Source organism: Larimichthys crocea, chromosome XVI (assembly GCF_000972845.2).
Source record: "Larimichthys crocea isolate SSNF chromosome XVI, L_crocea_2.0, whole genome shotgun sequence".
Taxonomy (NCBI): domain Eukaryota; kingdom Metazoa; phylum Chordata; class Actinopteri; family Sciaenidae; genus Larimichthys; species Larimichthys crocea.
Window position 1 is genome coordinate 11,455,062 of NC_040026.1, and position 25,339 is coordinate 11,480,400.

General features: G+C 42.7%; 2 protein-coding genes and 1 pseudogene across 2 annotated transcripts; 1 reads left to right on the forward strand and 2 right to left on the reverse strand.

The window, feature by feature from the left end:
* Positions 1 to 215: 215 nt before the first annotated feature.
* Positions 216 to 6,819, reverse strand: LOC104918905 (DNA repair endonuclease XPF). Its single transcript, XM_027289444.1, is given in 35 exon segments — positions 216 to 337; positions 340 to 390; positions 393 to 469; positions 471 to 551; positions 553 to 638; positions 640 to 679; positions 681 to 771; positions 774 to 788; positions 791 to 865; positions 868 to 900; positions 1,039 to 1,148; positions 1,246 to 1,327; positions 1,330 to 1,460; positions 1,462 to 1,549; positions 1,552 to 1,601; positions 1,603 to 1,648; positions 1,651 to 1,698; positions 1,701 to 1,736; positions 1,739 to 1,791; positions 1,793 to 1,862; positions 1,865 to 1,894; positions 2,428 to 2,532; positions 2,653 to 2,725; positions 2,727 to 2,791; positions 2,909 to 2,923; positions 2,926 to 2,967; positions 2,970 to 3,087; positions 3,708 to 3,915; positions 4,019 to 4,242; positions 4,731 to 4,906; positions 5,205 to 5,207; positions 6,301 to 6,352; positions 6,355 to 6,423; positions 6,426 to 6,502; positions 6,816 to 6,819. Coding segments are annotated over 35 exon segments (2,646 nt in total).
* Positions 6,820 to 9,749: 2,930 nt separating this feature from the next.
* Positions 9,750 to 16,712, forward strand: LOC113747875 (DNA repair endonuclease XPF-like; annotated as a pseudogene).
* Positions 16,713 to 18,207: 1,495 nt separating this feature from the next.
* On the reverse strand, positions 18,208 to 25,056 carry LOC109142924 (DNA repair endonuclease XPF). Its single transcript, XM_027289168.1, has 10 exons — positions 24,729 to 25,056; positions 23,153 to 23,333; positions 22,433 to 22,628; positions 22,120 to 22,327; positions 21,325 to 21,505; positions 21,071 to 21,202; positions 20,835 to 20,939; positions 19,612 to 20,269; positions 19,399 to 19,511; positions 18,208 to 19,257 (listed from the first exon to the last, which is right to left on the reverse strand). The coding sequence occupies exons 1-10, from the start codon at positions 24,903 to 24,905 to the stop codon at positions 18,518 to 18,520; spliced, it is 2,691 nt and encodes an 896-aa protein (XP_027144969.1). The 5' UTR covers positions 24,906 to 25,056; the 3' UTR covers positions 18,208 to 18,517.
* Between the last annotated feature and the right edge of the window lie 283 nt (positions 25,057 to 25,339).

A 25,339-nucleotide genomic window follows, 5' to 3' on the forward strand; every position in this document is an offset into this window, starting at 1 on the left:
TAAAAAACTAAGAAATGTTTCACTTCTTTACAAAATACAATAGAAAAAAACACATTATTTCAGTTAATTCTGTACATTAATAACCACTACATTCTGATGACAAGTCTCATACTGTAAGGTGTGAATGCAGTCTACATCCTTCCACATTAACCACTATTTTCAATTAGTCATCATGTCGGTTTGGTCCTCTGTGCAGGAACAGGAATTTTGTGACATTATGCAGAAAACTCATACAGCAATTTAGCGTTGTTAGAATTCCCGAGTATTTCTGCGAGCTTTTCTTGGCTGAGTTTGGCTAAATCTGCCAGGCTGTCTGCATTTTTTATAAGAGCCCTTAGTTTTTTGTATTGACCCCAGGCATTTTTTACAGGAAGTCGTAAGGTCCGGGTTGTAGAGATCTGCCGATTCAGCCACCGTGTCCGACTCGGCTGTGACTGCCTGAGCTGCTGCAGCGTCTGGTTCGCGCGACCTTGTTTAGATCTAGGAAGAGGTCAGCTGTGGCGTGCGGGGAGGGGCACCAGAGTATACGGGCCGAGGGAAATGCAAGGTGGTAAGGTGAGTTTTGAGGAAATATCATTAGATGATATCTCATGCGGGAAATCCGTTCGGGCCATTAAGGAAAACGGTTTTGCTGGGTCCAAACTCAATGAGGAGCACTGGTTTTTTGTAGTAGCGGGTCGGCACGACACTGGGTGTAGAGGCGGCCGCTCTGCAATGAGCCAATCAGATCACTGACGCTCTTGCGCTCTACACATGTGTCCGGGGTCAGGTGTAATCACCGACTTCTAAGTGACGGGTTCGATGTCGAGCCCGCGGCGGTGCAGCAAGGAGGGCAGCTCACTGCGGAACTCACGCATGTCCACATGACCCGTGAGGGCTCTTTGGGCTGCTCCTGGCCTCCTGGTTGTTGGACAGGAAATAAAAATACAATAATAATGAGATATTTTATAAGGGAAACACAAGAATCTGTGCAGGAAATTAAAAGAAAATGAAAAAAATGAGAACAAATCGACCGTTTAAAAGACAATAAGCACATGCCTGCTTTGCGGGTGTTGGTGTGTGCATTGCAGGCTCCCAAATTTCTTGCAAGGTCAAGGTTGGTGTCTTTCCGCCCTTCCCTCTCCTCTGGGATGACCATAGTGCCTTTTCCCTGCAGAGCAACACACATACGACATCAATGAAAAGCTGACACTATAACAACATTGGCAATATTCCCAAGATGCTTTGAGAAGAGAGAAATGGTTCGACCTGATCAGGTGTTCAAAGGCTTTCTTTTCCTTAGACAGAGCCGTCAGGTACTTCTGTTCTTCTGTCGAGCCTCCGTAGTGAGGAAATAAACCCTGAGTGTTTTTCCAGGCCGGCTAGCTTTGTAGATTTCAAGCTGGCGAACGAAACTGAGTTCAGCGTCGTACAGCACCACGTAACTGGGCTCCACCTCGTGCAGCACCCGCGTCAGCTGTGGGATCAGTGAGGCCCTTCAGTGGGTGAATGACAATGAGTGGTTCCTTTAGGACACCATAGTAGGCGTCGGATGACAAATCCGCTTCAGCTCTTCTTCCTCCTCCCCCATCAGTTCATCCTCGTCTCCGTGCTGCCCATCACGCTGCTTCATCTGTCTCCTCGTTCCCCACCATCTGGGTCAAGGTCGGGACGGCCTTTTCTTACTCTTCGTGGACTTTGTGTTTTTTTTCTGCGCAGCTCCTTCCCCTTGGCTCCTTTCTGGGGCCAGCCTTTGCCCTTTTGTGCGCGTCGAGTTCAAAGGCAGCGGCCGCAGCGGAGTCCCGTTTCCGATCGTGCGGCGTACAGACGGTTGAGCATCCATTCAGAGCTGTGTCGGATGCACTGCTGCAGCTGGGCACAGTCCTGTCATCACTGGCACAGATGAGCACACCACCTGGGGGGATGTGTTAGGCAGTTAGACAGTACACAACACCACTAAAGTTAGTGGTACATCCAGTTAACCAATAGTGGATCAACAGTATACATGGCACAGTGATGGTGGATATTGGGACTCATCAAACACAGGAACTAATAAACTTGCACTTGCACTAGTTACAGGGTCATTAACCCTAACTGTTTGAACAGTTTATCCGTTCATCCATTGTTTAAGTTAAAATGCACACAGAATTACTTCTTGGTGTATAAATACTCCTGTTCAGAACCACTGGCTTACTGTACACCCAAATGAAATGTCAGCGTGTTTAAGATCTCTTAAACACAGCTCTCTGCTGGTTTATTTCAAATGTAGTTCAATTTGAGGATTCCTTGTTCTCATATAATTTTCCTGTCTTAGTGCTATGAAGTCAGTAAAAAATGACTAATGATTATGGTCATGTTTTTGAAAAGTTAGTTATTCATAGAATAGAGATGACACACACTGTTTATATGCTGGACCTTTAAAACACTTTAATAGATCGGAGCTCTGACCTGGTTCCTGTTGAGAGCTCTTGTTCTCCCTTTCAATCTCCTGCAGTACCTCAGTCAGAGCCTCCCATCTCGGGCTCTTCTCCAGCACCAGTTCCCGCTTCAACTCTGAAAACATCATACACACACATACACTGAGCCTTTAGTATTCCAACCCTAACACACATTGAGCAGATAACTTTGGTGTAATTAATCTGAAGGTCACATTGTCAGACATCTGTTCACTGCTCAGTTACCTAAGCATGGATGACTTCTGTTTCTCTGCCTCTGCTCCCACTTTGAGTTTCTTCTTGCTCTCGGGATGCGTAGTAAACTCTAGCTCTGGCATTCATAAACATGGAGGTACTGGAGTCGAGGAACAACCACCCTGATGGTTACAACAACATGTACATGCAGTCAAACAAGGATAAGTGAATAATCAGAGATTAAGTATTTTTTTTTACCCCAAAGTACTTCTAAGTGCAACTAAGTGCATGCAGTTTACCTGAATTGGATCCAAGATCTTTTGGCTGGAGCGCAGCGACTCGAGCAGATTGAGGAAGTCACACAGTCGTACTGGGTGAGGTACAGCAGGAGAACCCTCAGTACTTTCAGGTCCTGGACTAGGCCTTTGGTCTTTGCTCCCAGCTGGTGCCACAAGGGGTCCAGGTAGTGACGGATGGTCTGGATGGGAGTAAGTCCAAAACACAACTTTAGCCTTCGCTCAGTTGGTGAGCATCCGCCCCAGGTACGAAGGCTCAGCAGCAGCCCAGGGTTCAAATCTGACGTAGCCCTTTGCTGCATGTCATCCCCATCTATCTCCCCACATTCCTGTCATTCCTCAGCTGTCTCTAAAGCTTGAAACAGGCCCCCAAAAAAGAGAAAATATCTAAAAATGAAAATTCAACTCACATAAGGTCATCAAGATAAGTCAGATAAAAAAAAGTTTTAGTATTACTGGGGTCTTCCTGTTCTTTGGAATGATTGCAAAAATCATCTGACTCAAAATTATCTGGCACGTATTACCTGTAATACTTTGCCAAGCACAAACATATTTTTTCTTCCACGTTGAACGATGCAGGCTGTACCGCAGTGCAAGTCATTTATAAGAACTTAAACAGCACTTTTGGATGCAAATTTAATTTCATTCCACGTTTTAGCTTGTTTTTTCTTGTTACCATCACATCAGACATGAGCATCAATATATTAATCATATACCGTTTATGCCAGAAGATGAAGTTAATCTTAGTATAAAATTCTAAACCTAAATCAGCTTAATCTCTGTCATTAACACAGTGACAGACCTTGTCGAAGGACCTGCCTAGCGTGTTCTCCAGGGAGAGGTCCTCGGCCTCGAGGGTGGGGTTGTAACGTTTCAGCTCCTTCAGACAGGCGCTCATGATATCCAGGATGGAGCTCTGGATGGCTCTCATCGCCGGCGTCAATGACACATGGAGCTCCACCACCTCCGGCTTGTGCCTGTCCAGTGCTGTGTTTACGGATGCTTGAAACCTGTTGAATGAATAACAGAACAAAGGTAAAGATGGATGAGAGTCTTTATTAATGTTCTTAATCAGACCCGTGCTTTAACAAGTACTACTAGATTTCATCATACCTGGGCCACAGGTAGAGCTTCTTAACGAAGAGGTTCCTCATCACACGCTCCACCTGGCAGAAGCCCGAGGAGAAGGCTGTGGCCTTGTCAGTGAAAGCTTTAATGAAGCCTGTCTTGTTCTTTGTGTCGAAGAGACGAAGGATGAAGGCTTCCTGACATGACTCAATGATTTTATGAGCACGATACACCAGGATGCCTGAGGGGTGGTACAGAAGATGTTACACCTATAAAATATAATGCAATGCAATATACTACATGAATTTACAGAAACTACCTCTTCTTTTGGTGGTTTTATTATACAGCTCATTTACCTTTATACTTACCTTTAAATGCTTATTTCCTAGTTTAATATAAGACAATCTTAAAGTTTATAAAACCTTTTTTTTTTTGCGTTTCTCAGCTGATTCTAATCTAAAATATTGGCTAATTTATTGTTTTACATGTTACGATGTTATTAGCATTGAATGGCCCTGCCTTTACCTAGGCCCGCCCACTGATCAAGTTAAAGTTTAATTATATCAATAATTAATCTGAATAAGAATAAGTTAAAAATGCATTTATTACGTTTAATGATAACTGACATACAGGACCAAATAAAGCACATAAACAAACAAATAAATACAAAATACCAGAGACTAATAAAAACTGTTAATAATTATGACACATAACATCTGAATATGGAACAAACATGGCTCTCATTTAGCCTCCTGACCTGATATAGATGAGCGGGGATGCGGTCAGTGAGGAAGTCGACCACGAGGATCCTGCTGGTGACGAACAGCACTCCACCCTGTGTGTATACATTGTAGCGCTCAGCGCTCTGGACATCGCTGGTGACCGTCCTGGGAAGGTGGGTCCAACCCTCCATTCTCAACTGCTCCGTGAAATCTCCTGAGAACAGACGACAAGCGAGGATTTAGTTAAATAGTACATTACATATTGGTTGCAGCAAGAGGTGTCTGTAAAACTTCGATACCAAAGGAGTCTGTAACAACGTATTTTACTGCTGAATACTACTAGAATATTACTGCTGCTTATTTTCTTAATTAACTGATTAATCATTTGGTCTAAAATGTCAAAAATAGTAAATATCCAAGTCTAAGGTGAGTCTTTAAATATCTTGCATTATTCAGTTTATTATGATATAAATGCATGAAATCTCCATATTTGAGAGGCTGAAAACAACACTCTTCACCACCGACTAATCGTTGCAGTTCTTGTTTATCACCGTGTGCTGGATGTGGGGATTTGCAGCATGGGGGGCCCAACAAAGCTTCTCTCTTCCACCCTGTACACATCAGACTTCAGACACAACACTGACACTTCTTCTCTGATGATACATCACAGTCATCGTGTCATTGACATGTAATCAGAAAGGAAATGGAGGACAGCTTCTTCAGTTCTGATGAGAGGTGAAACATCTTTCACGATCTACAAACAGTCCAGCTGCCCCCAGACTTCACCATTTTTAATTTTTATTTTTTTTATGAAAGATGACCTGTATGACTGAGACCTTCCACAGGGTTCCCACACCTTTTTCCTGAACAAATTCAACACTTTTCAAGCACCTTCAAAGCACCAGTTTTTCCATTTTTTCCGCACCTTTAAAGAGGTAGCCTACTAGTTGGTTTGCCATGATGGTCATGGGAAGCGCAGGGTGCCACTGTAGTGGCATATACTATGGTCTAATTAGCATTATTTTCATATGGTGGTAGATTGACTGTTTTTGATTTTTAACTCATTGTGAATTGGCTGTGTCTCAGCTTGTGAGGTGATTTGTTTAACTACCATAGCGCAATACAGTGACCAAATAGAATCACACAAATTTAAGCATTGTCAAAGCACTTACCAAAAAAAAAATTCAAGCAGTTTTCACACAACCTTGCAAAAAACCGAATTGAAATTCAAGCATTCAAGGAATTACAAGCACCCGTGGGACCACCTGTTCACAGTGAGCATGTACACATATACAGGCCCTGTTAACGGCTCACCTAAATGGAATGCCGCCATATTCAGTATAAGAGGGGGCCCCTGTCTGCTGGTGGAAGAGTGTAATGTAAAGTATCATGCTGGTTGGTAGAATATGTGATTATAGATATAGTTTCAGACAGCTAACCCCCTGTTTCAGTCCTCTCAACACAAAAATGTGAATCCACTACGAAGCGTCTGTTCTCACATGTTATAATCAATGGACCACACACACCGTCCCATATAACCCGTAGTGTCTTAGTCAACTAGTAAGGTCATCAGGCATCCGGTCTACGCTTACTCCGTGTCCCCACCCTGTTAAGGTTGTGGTTGTGTTGACAGAAGTACCAGGCTTCCCTCCTCCGAGTGTAGACCCGCATGACTGCAGCAGAGTCAATGCGGTCTATCCCCATCCCCCGCTCCACCAGTCAGCCCGTCCAGAGCCGAAAAGACTCAGAAACATCTCCGTCTCGAACTCCACAGCGGCCCGCCATGTCGGAGCCAACAGACCAGATGCTCGCTCAAGACAAAACGTGTTTCTCTCACTCTCCGCCGCAAAATGTTGTAATAAAAAAGGAGGGTTGGAACAACCCAGTGAGAGACGGTCACGCTGGGACTGCTCGCAATGTTTTGAAACCGCGCATCCGGTCACTTGACACTAATACAAACAAGCGCGTGGTGGAGAGTGCGTTAGGTGAGGAGCGCCATTGCTGACATGGAGGATAAACACTGATATTAAAGGAGCAGTTGGCAGAGGTAGCGCTGCTTATTTTAGTCACGTGGATTATACACCAAGAAAAAGAAGTGATACATATGCATTATTTTTTACCCATATTTGTTAAATACATTCCCTGGTAAATCTGACTACCTGTCAATTTCTTCATATCAACTTCATATGAACCGCATTATTATGTATGACACATACAAATAGGTTTTTTCAGTCTGAAATAAAAAATGTAAAGTCTTCCTTGTTGAAAGTTTCTTGTTTCTTGGTGGTTTTACAAATTTGAGGTGAACACGCGTAACCGTTCTGCATTCGTGGTCATCCCTTTTTATTGGTTCTCCGCTCCAGTTTCTCTTTTTCTTTTGTCGAAATGACAAACAGTCAACTCACTGGTGCGTTTTCCCCATAGGACATGTGAAGCCTCATTATTAAATATAAATGGTGTGTTTGTCTTGTTCAAAAGCATTTAAACAGAATATAATCCTCATGCCATGTGTCAAGCTGTTAGGACATTTGACAGAAGTTTGGAAATGGTTAGCAATGCCACCCTGGTCAACTAACCTCACAACAAGAGGTTTCTGGGACATTTCTCGGTGTGGAGCCTTTCTTGTCCGTTCTCCTCCCCCAACGTCCAAAGACATGCAGTTGAACAGTTAATCGTGACTCTATAGTCCTAGATGTTAATGTGAGTGTGAATCATCTGTTTGTTGTTGTTCGTCTCTATGTGTCAGCCCTGACGAACTGGCCGACTTTCCAGGGTGTACTCTGCCTCTCACCCGAGTGCCGGCTGATTAGACTCCAACCCTTACAACAACCTGATAAGGAGGTTACAGGACAACAAAAGTGAGTGGATGTACATGATTGATGTTGGTGAAAGCACGCATCTAAATTCTGTTTTAGAGACATTTACTTCCTGACAAGAAGAACATTTTTTCAGCAAAACAGTCAGACCTTGTTTTGGCATCAAACGTCACATTTTTGTTAGTTTAGTCAGTTTTCCAGTAATCATATCTGGTATAAACCTCATCACAGTTCAGCACTAAAAACACTGCGAATAAAATACTACACCACTTTCAGTTAACTGCACCAATAATAAGTACACTATCAAAACAATAGAAATGGGCCCAGGGATTCAGGTATAGACGCCAATGAGCTGTTTTTAGTGGACAGCATTACGTGTTTTCGGTGGTTATTTCTGTAATGCAACCGACCAGGAACAAAGCTGTAATATGCTTGCATAACAAAGCCTGCCAGCTGGCGTGTGAACCTGTTGATCCAGCACCACATTTTTCTGCGTAAGAGAGGAGGCTGGTGGGACCGAAGATAGGTTCTGTGCTGGTGGAACAGCAGGAGGAGCAGGACGATGCTGAGCCCCTGCCAACCACCACCTTCAACACCACCAACACCTCACACACATAATCACAGAGGTTTGTTACACAGAGGCACGGACGTGACTTCTCATGGTTTTGAGACTTTAAGCTGTGATTGGATGTTTGTATTGTCAGTCATCCTACAAACAACACATGGACGGCACGTTCATTCTTTTTCACTATCTGCAAAGTAGTCATGTACCCTTTAAATGACACAAGAAAACTGTGGTTGTGTGTGTGGTGTGATCGTTGAACCCTGTCGGAAAACTAATTTCTTTTAAAATCCATGATTTGGATAAAATGAGGGGTGAAGGGACTGTTGCAGAAATAAAGTGTATTATTACACTCATATTAATATGAGTGTATTAATACACTTTATTTCTGCAACAGTCCCCTTCACCCCTCATTTTATCCAATCAGGATTTTCAAAAGAAATTAGTTTTCCGACAGGGTTCAACGAATCACACCACACACACAAACCACAGTTTTCTTGGTGTCATTTAAATGGGTAACATGAACTACTTGCAGATAGTGAAAAAGAATAACGTGCCCGTCCATGTGTTGTTTGTAGGATGACATGACAATACAAACATCCAATCAAGCTTAAAGTCTCAAAACCATGAGAAAGTCCGTCCGTGCCTCTGTGTAACAAACCTCTGTGATTATGTGTGTGAGTGTGTGTGTGTTTGAAGGTGGTGGTTGGCAGGGGCTCAGATCGTCCGGCTCTCTCTGCGTGTTCCAACAGCACAGAACCTATCTCTGGTCCCATCCAGCCTCCTCTCTTACGCAGAAGAAATGTGGGCGAATCAACAGAGTGTCACAACGCCAGCTGGCAGGCTTTGTTATGCAGCAGTTACAGCTTTGTCCTGGTCGGTGTTGCATTACAGAAATAACTCACCCGAAAACACGTAATGCTGTCCACTAAAACAGCTCTGGCGCTCTATACTGATCCCTGGGCCCATTCTATTGTTTGATAGTGTACTATTATTGGTGCAGTTAACTGAAAGTGGTGTAGTATTTATTCGCAGTGTTTTTATGTCTGATACTGTGATGAGTTTATAACCAGATATGATTACTGGAAAAACTGACTAAACTAACAGAAAATGTGACGTTTGATGCAAAAAAGGTCTGACTGTTTTGCTGAAAAAAAATGTTCTTCTTGTCAGGAAGTAAATGTCTCTAAACAGAATTTTAGATTGCGATGCTTTCACCAATCAATCATGGTACAATCCATCACTTGTTGTCCTGTGAACCTCCTTATCAGGTTGTTGTAAGGGTTGGAGTCTATCCAGCCGGCACTGGGTGAGAGCCAGAGTACACCCTGGATAATTCGGCCATTCGTCACGGGCTGACACATAGAGACGAACAACAACAACAGATGATTAACACTCACATTAACATCTAGGACTATAGAGTCACGATTAACGTTAACTGCAATGCTTTGGACTGTTGGGGAGGAGAACGGACAAGAAAGGCTCCACACAGAACTGTCCCAGTAAACCTCTTGTTGTGAGGTAGTTGCCGGGTGGATTGCTAACCATTTCCAAACTTATGTCAGCATGTCCTGAATCAGCTTGACAACATGGCATGCAGGATTAATATTTGTTTAAATGCTTTTGAAAGACAAACACACCATTTTATATTATAATATGATGCTTCACATGTGCCTATGGGGAAAACGCACCAGTGAGTTGGACTTTTGTCATTTCGACAAAAGAAAAAAGAAAGGAGCCGAGAACCAATAAAAAGGGATGACACGATGCAGACGGTTACGCTGTTCACGCTCAAATCTTGTAAAACCACAACAACAAGAAACTTTCACAAGGAAGACTTCATTTTTATTCAGACTGAAAACCTATTTGTATGTGCATAAAATAATGCGGTTCATTATGAAGTGTTGATATGAAAGAAATTGACAGGTTAGTCAGATTTACGGGAAGTATTTAACAAATAGGTAAAAAAAATGAATATGTATACCTTCTTTTTCTTGCGTGTATAATTCACGTGACTAAAATAAGCAGCGCTACCTATGCCACACTGCTCCTTTAATATCAGTGTTTATCCTCCATGTCAGCAGTATGCGCGCTCCTCACCTAACGCACTCTCCACCACGCGCTTGTTTGTATTAGTGTCAGTGACCGGATCGCGGTTTGGCAAAACATTGCGAGCAGCCCAGCTGTGACCGTCTCTCACTGGGTTTTCCACCTCCTTTTTATACAACATTTTGGCGGCGGAGAGTGAGAGAAAACGTTTTGCTCTTGAGCGCGGAGCTCTGTCGTCTGTTGGCTCCGACATGGCGGGCCGCTGTGGAGTTCGAGACGGAGATGTTTCCTGGAAGTCTTTTCGGCTTCTGACGGGCTGATGGTGGCAGCGGGGGATGGGGATAGACCGCATTATCTGCATGCAGTCATGGGGTTCTACCTCGGAGGAGGGAAGCCTGGTCTTCTGCTCCAAACACAACCACACCTAACAGGGTGAGGGACACGGAGATAAGCGGACCGGATGCCTGATGACGCTTACTAGTTGTAAGACACTACGGTTATATGGGACGGTGTGTGTGGTCATTGATTATAACATGTGAGAACAGACGCTTCGTAGTGGATTGCACATTTTTGGTTGTTGAGAGGACTGAAACGGGGGTAGCTGTTCTGAAATCTAATCTATAATCACATATTCTACCAACAGCATATACTTTACATGTACACTCTTTCCACCAGCAGACATGGGGGCCGCTCTTAATGAATAATGGCGGCATTCCATTTAGGTGAGCCGTTAACAGGGCCTGTATAGTGTACACTGCTCACTGTGAACAGGTGTCCCACGGGTGCTTGTGAATTCCTTGAACTGCTTGATTTCAATTCGGTTTTTTCAAGGTGTGATGAAAACTGCTTGAATTTTTTTTTTGGAAGTGCTTTTGAATGCTTGAAATTTGTGTGATTCTATTTGTCACTGTATTGCGCTTATGGTAGTTAACCACAATCACCCTCACAAGCTGAGCACACAAGCCAATTCACAATGAGTTAAAATCAAAAACAGTCAATCTACCACCATATGGAAAATAATGCTAATTAGACCATAGTATATGCCACTACAGTGGCACCGGCTGCGCTTCCATGACCATCATGGCAAACACCAACTAGTAGGCTACCTACTTTAAAGGTGCGGAAAAAATGGAAAGACTGGTGCTTTGAAGGTGCTGAAAAGTGTTGAATTTGTTCAGGAAAAAGGTGTGGGAACCCTGTGGAAGGTCTCAGTCATACAGGTCATCTTTCATAAAAAAAATAAAAATTAAAAATGGTGAAGTCTGGGGGCAGCTGGACTGTTTGTAGATCGTGAAAGATGTTTCACCTCTCATCAGAACTGAAGAAGCTGTCCTCCATTTCCTTTCTGATACATGTCAATGACACGATGACTGTGATGTATCATCAGAGAAGAAGTGTCAGTGTTGTGTCTGAAGTCTGATGTGTACAGGGTGGAAGAGAGAAGCTTTGTTGGGCCCCCCATGCTGCAAATCCCCACATCCAGCACACGGTGATAACAAGAACTGCAACGATTAGTCGTGGTGAAGAGTGTTGTTTTCAGCCTCTCAAATATGGAGATTTCATGCATTTATATCATATTAAACTGAATAATGCAAGATATTTAAAGACTCACCTTAGACTTGGATATATTTACTATTTTTTGACATTTTAGACCAAATGATTAATCAGTTAATTAAAGAAAAATAAGCAGCAGTAATATTCTAGTAGTATTCAGCAGTAAAATACGTTGTTACAGACTCCTTGGTATCGAAGTTTTACAGACACCTCTTGCTGCAACCAATATGTAAATGTACTATTTAACTAAATCCTCGCTTGTCGTCTGTTCTCAGGAGATTTCACGGAGCAGTTGAGAATGGAGGGTTGGACCCACCTTCCCAGGACGGTCACCAGCGATGTCCAGAGCGCTGAGCGCTACAATGTATACACACAGGGTGGAGTGCTGTTCGTCACCAGCAGGATCCTCGTGGTCGACTTCCTCACTGACCGCATCCCCGCTCATCTATATCAGGTCAGGAGGCTAAATGAGAGCCATGTTTGTTCCATATTCCAGATGTTATGTTCATAATTATTAACAGTTTTATTAGTCTCTGGTATTTTGTATTTATTTGTTTGTTTATGTGCTTTATTTGGTCCTGTATGTCAGTTATCATTAAAACGTAATAAATGCATTTTTAAACTTATTCTTATTCAGGATTAATTATTGATATAATTAAACTTTAACTTGATCAGTGGGCGGGGCCTAGGTAAAGGCAGGGCCATTTCAATGCTAATAACATCGTAACATGTAAAACCAATAAATTAGCCAATATTTTAGATTAGAATCAGCTGAGAAACGCAAAAAAAAAAAGGTTTTATAAACTTTAAGATTGTCTTATATAAACTAGGAAATAAGCATTTAAAGGTAAGTATAAAGGTAAATGAGCTGTATATAAAACCACCAAAAGAAGAGGTAGTTTCTTGTAAATTCATGTAGTATATTGCATTGCATTATATTTTATAGGTGTAACATCTTCTGTACCACCCCTCAGGCATCCTGGTGTATCGTGCTCATAAAATCATTGAGTCATGTCAGGAAGCCTTCATCCTTCGTCTCTTCGACACAAAGAACAAGACAGGCTTCATTAAAGCTTTCACTGACAAGGCCACAGCCTTCTCCTCGGGCTTCTGCCAGGTGGAGCGTGTGATGAGGAACCTCTTCGTTAAGAAGCTCTACCTGTGGCCCAGGTATGATGAAATCTAGTAGTACTTTGTTAAAGCACGGGTCTGATTAAGAACATTAATAAAGACTCTCATCCATCTTTACCTTTGTTCTGTTATTCATTCAACAGGTTTCAAGCATCCGTAAACACAGCACTGGACAGGCACAAGCCGGAGGTGGTGGAGCTCCATGTGTCATTGACGCCGGCGATGAGAGCCATCCAGAGCTCCATCCTGGATATCATGAGCGCCTGTCTGAAGGAGCTGAAACGTTACAACCCCACCCTCGAGGCCGAGGACCTCTCCCTGGAGAACACGCTAGGCAGGTCCTTCGACAAGGTCTGTCACTGTGTTAATGACAGAGATTAAACTGATTTAGGTTTAGAATTTTATACTAAGATTAACTTTCATCTTCTGGCATAAACGGTATTTGATTAATATATTGAATGCTCATGTCTGATGTGATGGTAACAAGAAAAAAACAAGCTCAAAACGTGGAATGAAATTAAATTTGCATCCAAAAGTGCTGTTTAAGTTCTTATAAATGACTTGCACTGCGGTACAGCCTGCATCGTTCAACGTGGAAGAAAAATATGTTTGTGCTTGGCAAAGTATTACAGGTAATACGTGCCAGATAATTTTGAGTCAGATGATTTTTGCAATCATTCCAAAGAACAGGAAGACCCCAGTAATACTAAAAACTTTTTTTTATCTGACTTATCTTGATGACCTTATGTGAGTTGAATTTTCATTTTTAGATATTTTCTCTTTTTTGGGGGCCTGTTTCAAGCTTTAGAGACAGCTGAGGAATGACAGGAATGTGGGGAGATAGATGGGGAATGACATGCAGCAAAGGGCTACGTCAGATTTGAACCCTGGGCTGCTGCTGAGCCTTCGTACCTGGGGCGGATGCTCACCAACTGAGCGAAGGCTAAAGTTGTGTTTTGACTTACTCCCATCCAGACCATCCGTCACTACCTGGAACCCCTTGTGGCACCAGCTGGGAGCAAAGACCAAAGGCCTAGTCCAGGACCTGAAAGTACTGAGGGTTCTCCTGCTGTACCTCACCCAGTACGACTGTGTGACTTCCTCAATCTGCTCGAGTCGCTGCGCTCCAGCCAAAAGATCTTGGATCCAATTCAGGTAAACTGCATGCACTTAGTTGCACTTAGAAGTACTTTGGGGTAAAAAAAAATACTTAATCTCTGGATTATTCACTTTATCCTTGTTTGACTGCATGTACATGTTGTTGTAACCATCAGGGTGGTTGTTCCTCGACTCCAGTACCTCCATGTTTATGAAGCCAGAGCTAGAGTTTACTACGCATCCCGAGAGCAAGAAGAAACTCAAAGTGGGAGCAGAGGCAGAGAAACAGAAGTCATCCATGCTTAGGTAACTGAGCAGTGAACAGATGTCTGACAATGTGACCTTCAGATAATTACACCAAAGTTATCTGCTCAATGTGTGTTAGGTTGGAATACTAAAGGCTCAGTGTATGTGTGTGTATGATGTTTTCAGAGTTGAAGCGGGAACTGGTGCTGGAGAAGAGCCCGAGATGGGAGGCTCTGACTGAGGTACTGCAGGAGATGAAAGGGAGAACAAGAGCTCTCAACAGGAACCAGGTCAGAGCTCCGATCTATTAAAGTGTTTTAAAGGTCCAGCATATAAACAGTGTGTGTCTCTCTATTCTATGAATAACTAACTTTTCAAAAACATGACCATAATCATTAGTCATTTTTTACTGACTTCATAGCACTAAGACAGGAAAATTATATGAGAACAAGGAATCCTCAAATTGAACTACATTTGAAATAAACCAGCAGAGAGCTGTGTTTAAGAGATCTTAAACACGCTGACATTTCATTTGGGTGTACAGTAAGCCAGTGGTTCTGAACAGGAGTATTTATACACCAAGAAGTAATTCTGTGTGCATTTTACTTAAACAATGGATGAACGGATAAACTGTTCAAACAGTTAGGGTTAATGACCCTGTAACTAGTGCAAGTGCAAGTTATTAGTTCTGTGTTTGATGAGTCCCAATATCCACCATCACTGTGCCATGTATACTGTTGATCCACTATTGGTTAACTGGATGTACCACTAACTTTAGTGTGTGTTGTGTACTGTCTAACTGCCTAACACATCCCCCCAGGTGGTGTGCTCATCTGTGCCAGTGATGACAGGACTGTGCCCAGCTGCAGCAGTGCATCCGACACAGCTCTGAATGGATGCTCAACCGTCTGTACGCCGCACGATCGGCAAACGGGACTCCGCTGCGGCCGCTGCCTTTGAACTCGACGCGCACAAAAAGGGCAAAGGCTGGCCCCAGAAAGGAGCCAAGGGGAAGGAGCTGCGCAGAAAAAAAACACAAAGTCCACGAAGAGTAAGAAAAGGCCGTCCCGACCTTGACCCAGATGGTGGGGAACGAGGAGACAGATGAAGCAGCGTGATGGGCAGCACGGAGACGAGGATGAACTGATGGGGGAGGAGGAAGAAGAGCTGAAGCGGATTTGTCATCCGACGCCTACTATGGTGTCCTAAAGGAACCACTCATTGTCATTCACCCACTGAAGGGCCTCACTGATCCCACCAGTCTGACGCGGGTGCTGCACGAGGTGGAGCCCAGTTACGTGGTGCTGTACGACGCTGAACTCAGTTTCGTTCGCCAGCTTGAAATCTACAAAGCTAGCCGGCCTGGAAAAACACTCAGGGTTTATTTCCTCACTACGGAGGCTCGACAGAAGAACAGAAGTACCTGACGGCTCTGTCTAAGGAAAAGAAAGCCTTTGAACACCTGATCAGGTCGAACCATTTCTCTCTTCTCAAAGCATCTTGGGAATATTGCCAATGTTGTTATAGTGTCAGCTTTTCATTGATCGTCGTATGTGTGTTGCTCTGCAGGGAAAAGGCACTATGGTCATCCCAGAGGAGAGGGAAGGGCGGAGAAGACACCAACCTTGACCTTGCAAGAAATTGGGAGCCTGCAATGCACACACCAACACCCGCAAAGCAGGCATGTGCTTATTGTCTTTTAAACGGTCGATTTGTTCTCATTTTTTTCATTTTCTTTTAATTTCCTGCACAGATTCTTGTGTTTTCCCTTATAAAATATCTCATTATTATTGTATTTTTATTTCCTGTCCAACAACCAGGAGGCCAGGAGCAGCCCAAAGAGCCCTCACGGGTCATGTGGACATGCGTGAGTTCCGCAGTGAGCTGCCCTCCTTGCTGCACCGCCGCGGGCTCGACATCGAACCCGTCACTTAGAAGTCGGTGATTACACCTGACCCCGGACACATGTGTAGAGCGCAAGAGCGTCAGTGATCTGATTGGCTCATTGCAGAGCGGCCGCCTCTACACCCAGTGTCGTGCCACCCGCTACTACAAAAAACCAGTGCTCCTCATTGAGTTTGGACCCAGCAAAACCGTTTTCCTTAATGGCCCGAACGATTTCTCCGCATGAGATATCATCTAATGATATTCCTCAAAACTCACCTTACCACCTTGCATTTCCCTCGGCCCGTATACTCTGGTGCCCCTCCCCGCACGCCACAGCTGACCTCTTCCTAGATCTAAACAAGGTCGCGCGAACCAGACGCTGCAGCAGCTCAGGCAGTCACAGCCGAGTCGGACACGGTGGCTGAATCGGCAGATCTCTACAACCCGGACCTTACGACTTCCTGTAAAAAATGCCTGGGGTCAATACAAAAAACTATAGGGCTCTTATAAAAAATGCAGACAGCCTGGCAGATTTAGCCAAACTCAGCCAAGAAAAGCTCGCAGAAATACTCGGGAATTCTAACAACGCTAAATTGCTGTATGAGTTTTTCTGCATAATGTCACAAAATTCCTGTTCCTGCACAGAGGACCAAACCGACATGATGACTAATTGAAAATAGTGGTTAATGTGGAAGGATGTAGACTGCATTCACACCTTACAGTATGAGACTTGTCATCAGAATGTAGTGGTTATTAATGTACAGAATTAACTGAAATAATGTGTTTTTTTCTATTGTATTTTGTAAAGAAGTGAAACTTTCTTAGTTTTTTAATAATAAAAAATGACATTAAATGTTTAATAAATGTTTTGTATGACCTTTTTAACACTAAGCATAAATATAACACTTTTGTTCTCAATTTCCGTTCACATATTTGTTAAATCATGGTTAGTGAGCACTTCCCATTTTCCAAGGTAATCACTCCAAATTAAATAAATAAATTGTGACAATTGAAGACACTGATTTAAAAGCATGACTAGTTGGTGTGTGCGTTGTTTGTCTGAAAAAGACATTTATTCAGCACCTTACTAAATACATATGTATGTATATGTATATGTATATATATATATGTATATGTGTGTGTGTGTTGTATGTATATAGGTTATATATGTATAATATATGTGTATATATGGTGTGTGTGTGTGTGTGTTATATATATATAAACCCCAGCGTCAAAGTGCACACAGCATCTGAGACAAATAAAATTAATTGTACTATAATATATATATATAATATATATATATATATATAATATTTTATATATATAATATATATATATATATTATATATTATATAATTATATATTTTATATCCACTTCAGGCTTTTAATCCACTGCAGCACGAGTCTTGCAAATACTCCACAAACCAGTCTTCATAGATTTACAGCTTCAGCAACCTACCATAGTTAAACTTACTTCACCTTCTTTTACCTTGTGTAGTACTTCTAAAGTAGTGCCCCTTCTCTTACGGAAAGAGGCACTGTGCATATGTGCACCTTAAGCCAATAAAATGAATGAATTTAAATATACTTTCTCTGTGTTTATTCTACATTAATTTGATCATTTTACATAAATAAATATTCATTATAAGCTTCAGTCTCAGAAAAATGCATTTAATTTATTGATATATTTATTGATAGATTAATCGCGATTAATCGCGATTAATTACAGAATTTTTTGCGATTAATTAGTTAATTTTTTTTAATCGATTGACAGCCCTAGTTAACATATAACATAGCAGATTATACACTGAACATCTTTTTTATCCTGGCCCCCCTCCTGTTCCCTCCCCCTATTTTCCCTTACTGGTATATATATTTATAAAGATATGTATATACATATATGCCTATATATACACACATACATATATACATACATATATACATATACATATATACACACACACACACACACACACACACACACACAGTATACAGTAAGGTGCTGAATAAATGTCTTTTTTCAAGACAAACAAGACTGCACATTTTAGAGTGGCCTTTTACTGTGACCAGTCCAAGACACACAACGCACCCACAACATAGTCATGCTGTTAAATCAGTGTCTTCAACTGCCACAATTTAATTTAATTTAATTTGGAGTGATTACCTTGGAAAATGGGAAGTGCTCACTAACACTGATTTTAACAAATATGTGAACGGAAATTGAGAGACAAAAGTGTTATATGTATGCTTAGTGTTAAAAAGGTCATACAAAACATTTATTAAACATTTAATGTCATTTTTTATCATTAAAAAACTAAGAAATGTTTCACTTCTTTACAAAATACAATAGAAAAAAACACATTATTTCAGTTAATTTTGTACATTAATAACACACTTCACTTCTGATGACAAAGTCTCATACTGTAAGGTGTGAATGCAGTCTACATCCTTCCACATTAACACTATTTTCAATTAGTCATCATGTCTGTTTGGTCCTCTGTGCAGGAACAGGAATGTTTGTGACATTATGCAGAAACTCATACAGCAATTTAGCGTTGTTAGAATTCCCGAGTATTTCTGCGAGCTTTTCTTGGCTGAGTTTGGCTAAATCTGCCAGGCTGTCTGCATTTTTTATAAGAGCCCTGTAGTTTTTTGTATTGACCCCAGGCATTTTTAACAGGAAGTCGTAAGGTCCGGGGTTGTAGAGATCTGCCGATTCAGCCACCGTGTCCGACTCGGCTGTGACTGCCTGAGCTGCTGCAGCATCTGGTTCGGCGCGACCTTGCTTTAGATCTAGGAAGAGGTCAGCTGTGGCGTGCGGGGAGGGGCACCAGAGTATACGGAGCCGAGGGAAATGCAAGGTGAGTAAGGTGAGTTTTGAGGAAATATCATTAGATGATATCTCATGGCGGAAATCCGTTCGGGCCATTAAGGAAAACGGTTTTGCTGGGTCAAACTCAATGAGGAGCACTGGTTTTTTGTAGTAGCGGGTCATGGACAGACACTGGGTGTAGAGGCGGCCGCTCTGCAATGAGCCAATCAGATCACTGACGCTCTTGCGCTCTACACATGTGTCCGGGGTCAGGATGTAATCACCGACTTCTAAGGTGACGGGTTCGATGTCGAGCCCGCGGCGGTGCAGCAAGGAGGGCAGCTCACTGCGGAACTCACGCATGTCCACAATGACCCGTGAGGGCTCTTTGGGCTGCTCCTGGCCTCCTGGTTGTTGGACAGGAAATAAAAATACAATAATAATGAGATATTTTATAAGGGAAGACACAAGAATCTGTGCAGGAAATTTAAAGAAAATGAAAAAATAGAGAACAAATCGACCGTTTAAAAAGACAATAAGACACATGCCTGCTTTGCGGGTGTTGGTGGTGGCATTGGCAGGCTCCAAATTTCTTGCAAGGTCAAGGTTGGTGTCTTCTCGCCCTTCCCTCTCCTCTGGGATGACCATAGTAGCCTTTTCCCTGCAGAGCAACACAGATACGATATCAATGAAAAGCTGACACTATAACAACATTGGCAAATACTCCCAAGATGCTTTGAGAAGAGAGAAATGGTTCAGACCTGATCAGGTGTTCAAAGGCTTTCTTTTCCTTAGACAGAGCCGTCAGGTACTTCTGTTCTTCTGTCGAGCCTCCGTAGATGAGGAAATAAACCCTCAGTGTTTTTCCAGGCCGGCTAGCTTTGTAGATTTCAAGCTGGCGAACGAAACTGAGCTCAGCGTCGTACAGCACCACGTAACTGGGCTCCACCTCGTGCAGCACCCGCGTCAGGCTGTGGGGATCAGTGAGGCCCTTCAGTGGGTGAATGACAATGAGTGGTTCCTTTAGGACACCATAGTAGGCGTCGGATGACAAATCCAGCTTCAGCTCTTCTTCCTCCTCCCCCATCAGTTCATCCTCGTCTCCGGTGCTGCCCATCACCACTGCTTCATCTGTCTCCTCTTTCCCTACCATCTGGGTCAAGGTCAGGGACGGCCTTTTCTTACTCTTCGTGGACTTTGTGTTTTTTTTCTGCGCAGGCTCCTTCCCCTTGGCTCCTTTCTGAGGCCAGCCTTTGCCCTTTTTGTGCGCATCGAGTTCAAAGGCAGCGGCCGCAGCGGAGTCCCGTTTACCGATCGTGCGGGCGTACAGACGGTTGAGCATCCATTCAGAGCTGTGTCGGATGCACTGCTGCAGCTGGGCACAGGTCCTGTCATCACTGGCACAGATGAGCACACCACCTGGGGAGGATGTGTTAGGCAGTTAGACAGATACATATACACACACTAAAGTTAGTGCGTACATCCAGTTAACCAATAGTGGATCAACAGCATACATGGCACAGTGATGGTGGATATTGGGACTCATCAAACACAGGAACTAATAACTTGCACTTGCACTAGTTACAGGGTCATTAACCCTAACTGTTTAAACAGTTTATCCGTTCATCCATTAGTTTAAGCTAAATGCACACAGAATTACTTCTTGGTGTATAAATACTCCAGATTCAGAACCACTGGCTTACTGGTACACCCAAATGAAATGTCAGCGTGTTTAAGATCTCTTAAACACAGCTCTCTGCTGGTTTATTTCAAATGTAGTTCAATTTGAGGATTCCTTGTTCTCATATAATTTTCCTGTCTTAGTGCTATGAAGTCAGTAAAAAATGACTAATGATTATGGTCATGTCAGTGGACAACAGAACCACCTTTTGGAACTTAAAAGTTAGTTATTCATAGAATAGAGATGACACACACTGTTTAAATGCTGGACCTTTAAAACACTTTAATAGATCGGAGCTCTGACCTGGTTCATGTTGAGAGCTCTTGTTCTCCCTTTCAATCTCCTGCAGTACCTCAGTCAGAGCCTCCCACTTCGGGCTCTTCTCCAGCACCAGTTCCCGCTTCAACTCTGAAACAATCATACACACAAATACACTGAGCCTTAAGTAATTTTAACACTAACACACATATGAGCAGATAACTTTGGTGATCATTAATCTGAAGGTCACATTGTCAGACATCTGTTCACTGCTCAGTTACCTAAGACAGAGGATGACTTCTGTTTCTCTGCCTCTGCTCCCACTTTGAGTTTCTTCTTGCTCTCGGGGATGCGGTAAACTCTAGCTCTGGCATTCATAAACATGGAGGTACTGGAGTCGAGGAACAACCACCCTGATGGTTACAACAACATGTACATGCAGTCAAACAAGGATACAGGTGAATAATCACAGAGATTAAGTATTTTATTTTTACCCCAAAGTACTTCTAAGTGCAGCTAAGTGCATGCAGTTTACCTGAATTGGATCCAAAGATCTTTTGGCTGGAGCGCAGCGACTCGAGCAGATTGAGGAAAGTCACACAGTCGTACTGGGTGAGGTACAGCAGGAGAACCCTCAGCACTTTCAGGTCCTGGACTAGGCCTTTGGTCTTTGCTCCCAGCTGGTGCCACAAGGGGTCCAGGTAGTGACGGATGGTCTGGATGGGAGTAAGTCAAAACACAACTTTAGCCTTCGCTCAGTTGGTAGAGCATCCGCCCCAGGTACGAAGGCTCAGCAGCAGCCCAGGGTTCAAATCTGACCTGCAGCCCTTTGCTGCATGTCATTCCCCATCTATCTCCCCACATTCCTGTCATTCCTCAGCTGTCTCTAAAGCTTGAAACAGGCCCCTAAAAAAGAAAATTCAACTCACATAAGGTCATCAAGATAAGTCAGATAAAAAAAAAAAAAAGTTTTTTAGTATTACTGGGGTCTTCCTGTTCTTTGGAATGATTGCAAAAATCATCTGACTCAAAATTAATCTGGCACGTATTACCTGTAATACTTTGCCAAGCACAAACATATTTTTCTTCCACGTTGAACGATGCAGGCTGTACCGCAGTGCAAGTCATTTATAAGAACTTAAACAGCACTTTTGGATGCAAATTTAATTTCATTCCACGTTTTGAGCTTTTTTTCTTGTTACCATCACATCAGACACGAGCATTCAATATATTAATCATATACTGTTTATGCCAGAAGATGAAAGTTAATCTTAGTATAAAATTCTAAACCTAAATCAGCTTAATCTCTGTCATTAACACAGTGACAGACCTTGTCGAAGGACCTGCCTAGCGTGTTCTCCAGGGAGAGGTCCTCGGCCTCGAGGGTGGGGTTGTAACGTTTCAGCTCCTTTAGACAGGCGCTCATGATATCCAGGATGGAGCTCTGGATGGCTCTCATCGCCGGCGTCAATGACACATGGAGCTCCACCACCTCCGGCTTGTGCCTGTCCAGTGCTGTGTTTACGGATGCTTGAAACCTGTTGAATGAATTAACAGAACAAAGGTAAAGATGGATGAGAGTCTTTATTAATGTTCTTAATCAGACCCGTGCTTTAACGAAGCACTACTACATTTCATCATACCTGGGCCACAGGTAGAGCTTCTTAACGAAGAGGTTCCTCATCACACGCTCCACCTGGCAGAAGCCGGAGGAGAAGGCTGCGGCCTTGTCAGTGAAAGCTTTAATGAAGCCTGTCTTGTTCTTTTGTCTGAAGAGACGAAGGATGAAGGCTTCCTGACATGACTCAATGATTTTATGAGCACGATACACCAGGATGCCTGAGGGGGTGGTACAGAAGATGTTACACCTATAAAATATAATGCAATGCAATAATACTACATGACTTTACAAGAAACTACCTCTTCTTTTTAGTGGTTTTATTATACAGCTCATTTACCTTTATACTTACCTTTAAATGCGTATTTCCTAGTTTATATAAGACAGTCTTAAAGTTTATAAAACCTTTTTTTTTTGCGTTTCTCGGCTGATTCTAATCTAAAATATTGGCTAATTTATTGTGTTTACATGTTACGATGTTATTAGCATTGAAATGGCCCTGCCATTACTTAGGCCCAGCCAACTGATCAAGTTAAAGCTTAATTATATCAATAATGAATCCTGAATAAGGCAGTTTAAAAATGCATTTATTACGTTTTAATGATAACTGACATTACAGGACCAAAATAAAAGCACATAAACAAACAAATAAATACAAAATACCAGAGACTAATAACTGTTAATAATTATGACACATAACATCTGAATATGGAACAAAACATGGCTCTCATTTTAGCCACCTGACCTGATATAAGATGAGCGGGGATGCGGTCCGTAAGGAAGTCGACCACGAGGATCCTGCTGGTGACGAACAGCACTCCACCCTGTGTGTAAACATTGTAGCGCTCAGCGCTCTGGACGTCGCTGGTGACCGTCCTGGGAAGGTGGGTCACACCCTCCATTCTCAACTGCTCCGTGAAATACTCCTGAGAACAGACGACAAGCGAGGATTTAGTTAAATAGTACCTTTACATATTGGTTGCAGCAAGAGGTGTCTGTAAAACTTTGATACCATGGAGTCATGTAATAACGTATTATTACTGCTGAATACTACTAGAATATTACTGCTGCTTATTTTCTTTAATTAACTGATTAATCATTTGGTCTAAAATGTCAAAAAATAGTAAAAGATATCCAAGTCTAAGGCGATGTCTTTAAATATCTTGCATTATTCAGTTTAATATGATATAAAATGCATGAAATCTCCATATTTGAGAGGATGAAAACAACACCTCTTCAGCACCGACTAATCGTTGCAGTTTTTGTTATCACTGTGTGCTGGATGTGGGGATTTGCAGCATGGGGGGCCCAACAAAGCTTCTCTCTTCACCCTGTACACATCAGACTTCAGACACAACACTGACACTTCTTCTCTGATGATACATCACAGTCATCGTGTCATTGACATGTATCAGAAAGCAAATGGAGGACAGGGCGGTTGTCATCCAAGAAGCTTCTTCAGTTCTGATGAGAGGTGAAACATCTTCACGGATCTACAAACAGTCCAGTTGCCCCCAGACTTCACCATTTTTTTTTTTTATTTTTTTTTTATGAAGATGACCTGTAGATCTTGAGAAACCTTCACACAGGGTTCCCACACCTTTTCATGAACCAAATTCAAGCACTTTTCAAGCACCTTCAAGCACCAGTTTTTCCATTTTTCCAGCCACCTTTAAATAGGTAGCCTACTAGTTGTGTTTGCCATGATGGTCACTGGAAGCGCAGGCGGTGCCACTGTACGGCATAATAATATGGGTCTAATTAGATTTTTCATATGGTGGTAGTGTGACTGTTGATTATTTTAACTAATTGTGAATGCTTGTCTTCTCAGCTGTGGCGGTGTATGTGTAACTACCAAGCGCAAAAACAGTGAAAAGAATACACAAATGTCAAGCATTTTCAAGCACTTCACAAAAAAAAAATTCAAGCATTTTCACAACCTTGAAAAAACCGAATTGAAATTCAAGCATTTTCAAGGAATTCAAGCACCCGTGGGAACCCTGTTCACAGTGAGCAGGTACAATATCAGAGCCCTGTAACTGGCTCCCCTAAATGGAATGCAGCCATTATTAATAAGTGGGCCTGTCTGCTGTGGAAAGAGTGTGTTGTAAAGTATAGGCTGTTGGTAGAATATGGTGATTATAGATTAGTTTCAGACAGCTACCCTGTTTCAGTCTCTCACAACAAAAACGTGAAATCCACCTACAAGCTCCGTTCTTCACGTTTATCAATGACCAACACAAACGTCCATATAAGCCGTAGTTGCTTAGCAACTAGTAAGTCATCAGGAATCCGGTTACGCTTATCTCCGTGTCCCTCACCTGTTCAGGTGTGGTTGTGTTGAGCAGAAGTACCAGGCTTCCCTCCTCCGAGTAAACCCGCATGAACTGCAGCAGTATGCGGTCTATGCCCATCCCCTCCGCCGCCACCAGCAGCCCGTCAGAGCCGAAAAGACTCAGAAACATCTCCGTCTCGAACTCCAGCAGCGGGCCCGCCATGTCGGAGCCACAGACGCAGAGCTCCCGGCGCTAAATACAGAACGTTTTCTCTCACTGCCCGCCAAAATGTTGTATAAAAGGAGGCAAAAACCGGTGAGAGACGGTCACAGCTGAGCCGTCACGTCTGCTCGACAATGTTTTGAAACCGCGCATCCGGTCACGTGACACTAATAACAAACAAGCGCGTGGTGGAGAGTGACGTTTAAGGTGAGGAGCGCCATCTGCTGACATGGAGGATAAACACTGATATTAAAGGAGCAGTGTGGCATGTAGCGCTGCTTATTCTTATTCACGTGATTATACACCAATGAAAAAGAAAGTATGCATATTCTATTTTTTTTTTTACCATATTCTGTAAATACAGCCCCCGTAAATCTGACACAACCTGTCATTTATTTCATATCACACTCTTCAGTATGAACCATATTATTTAG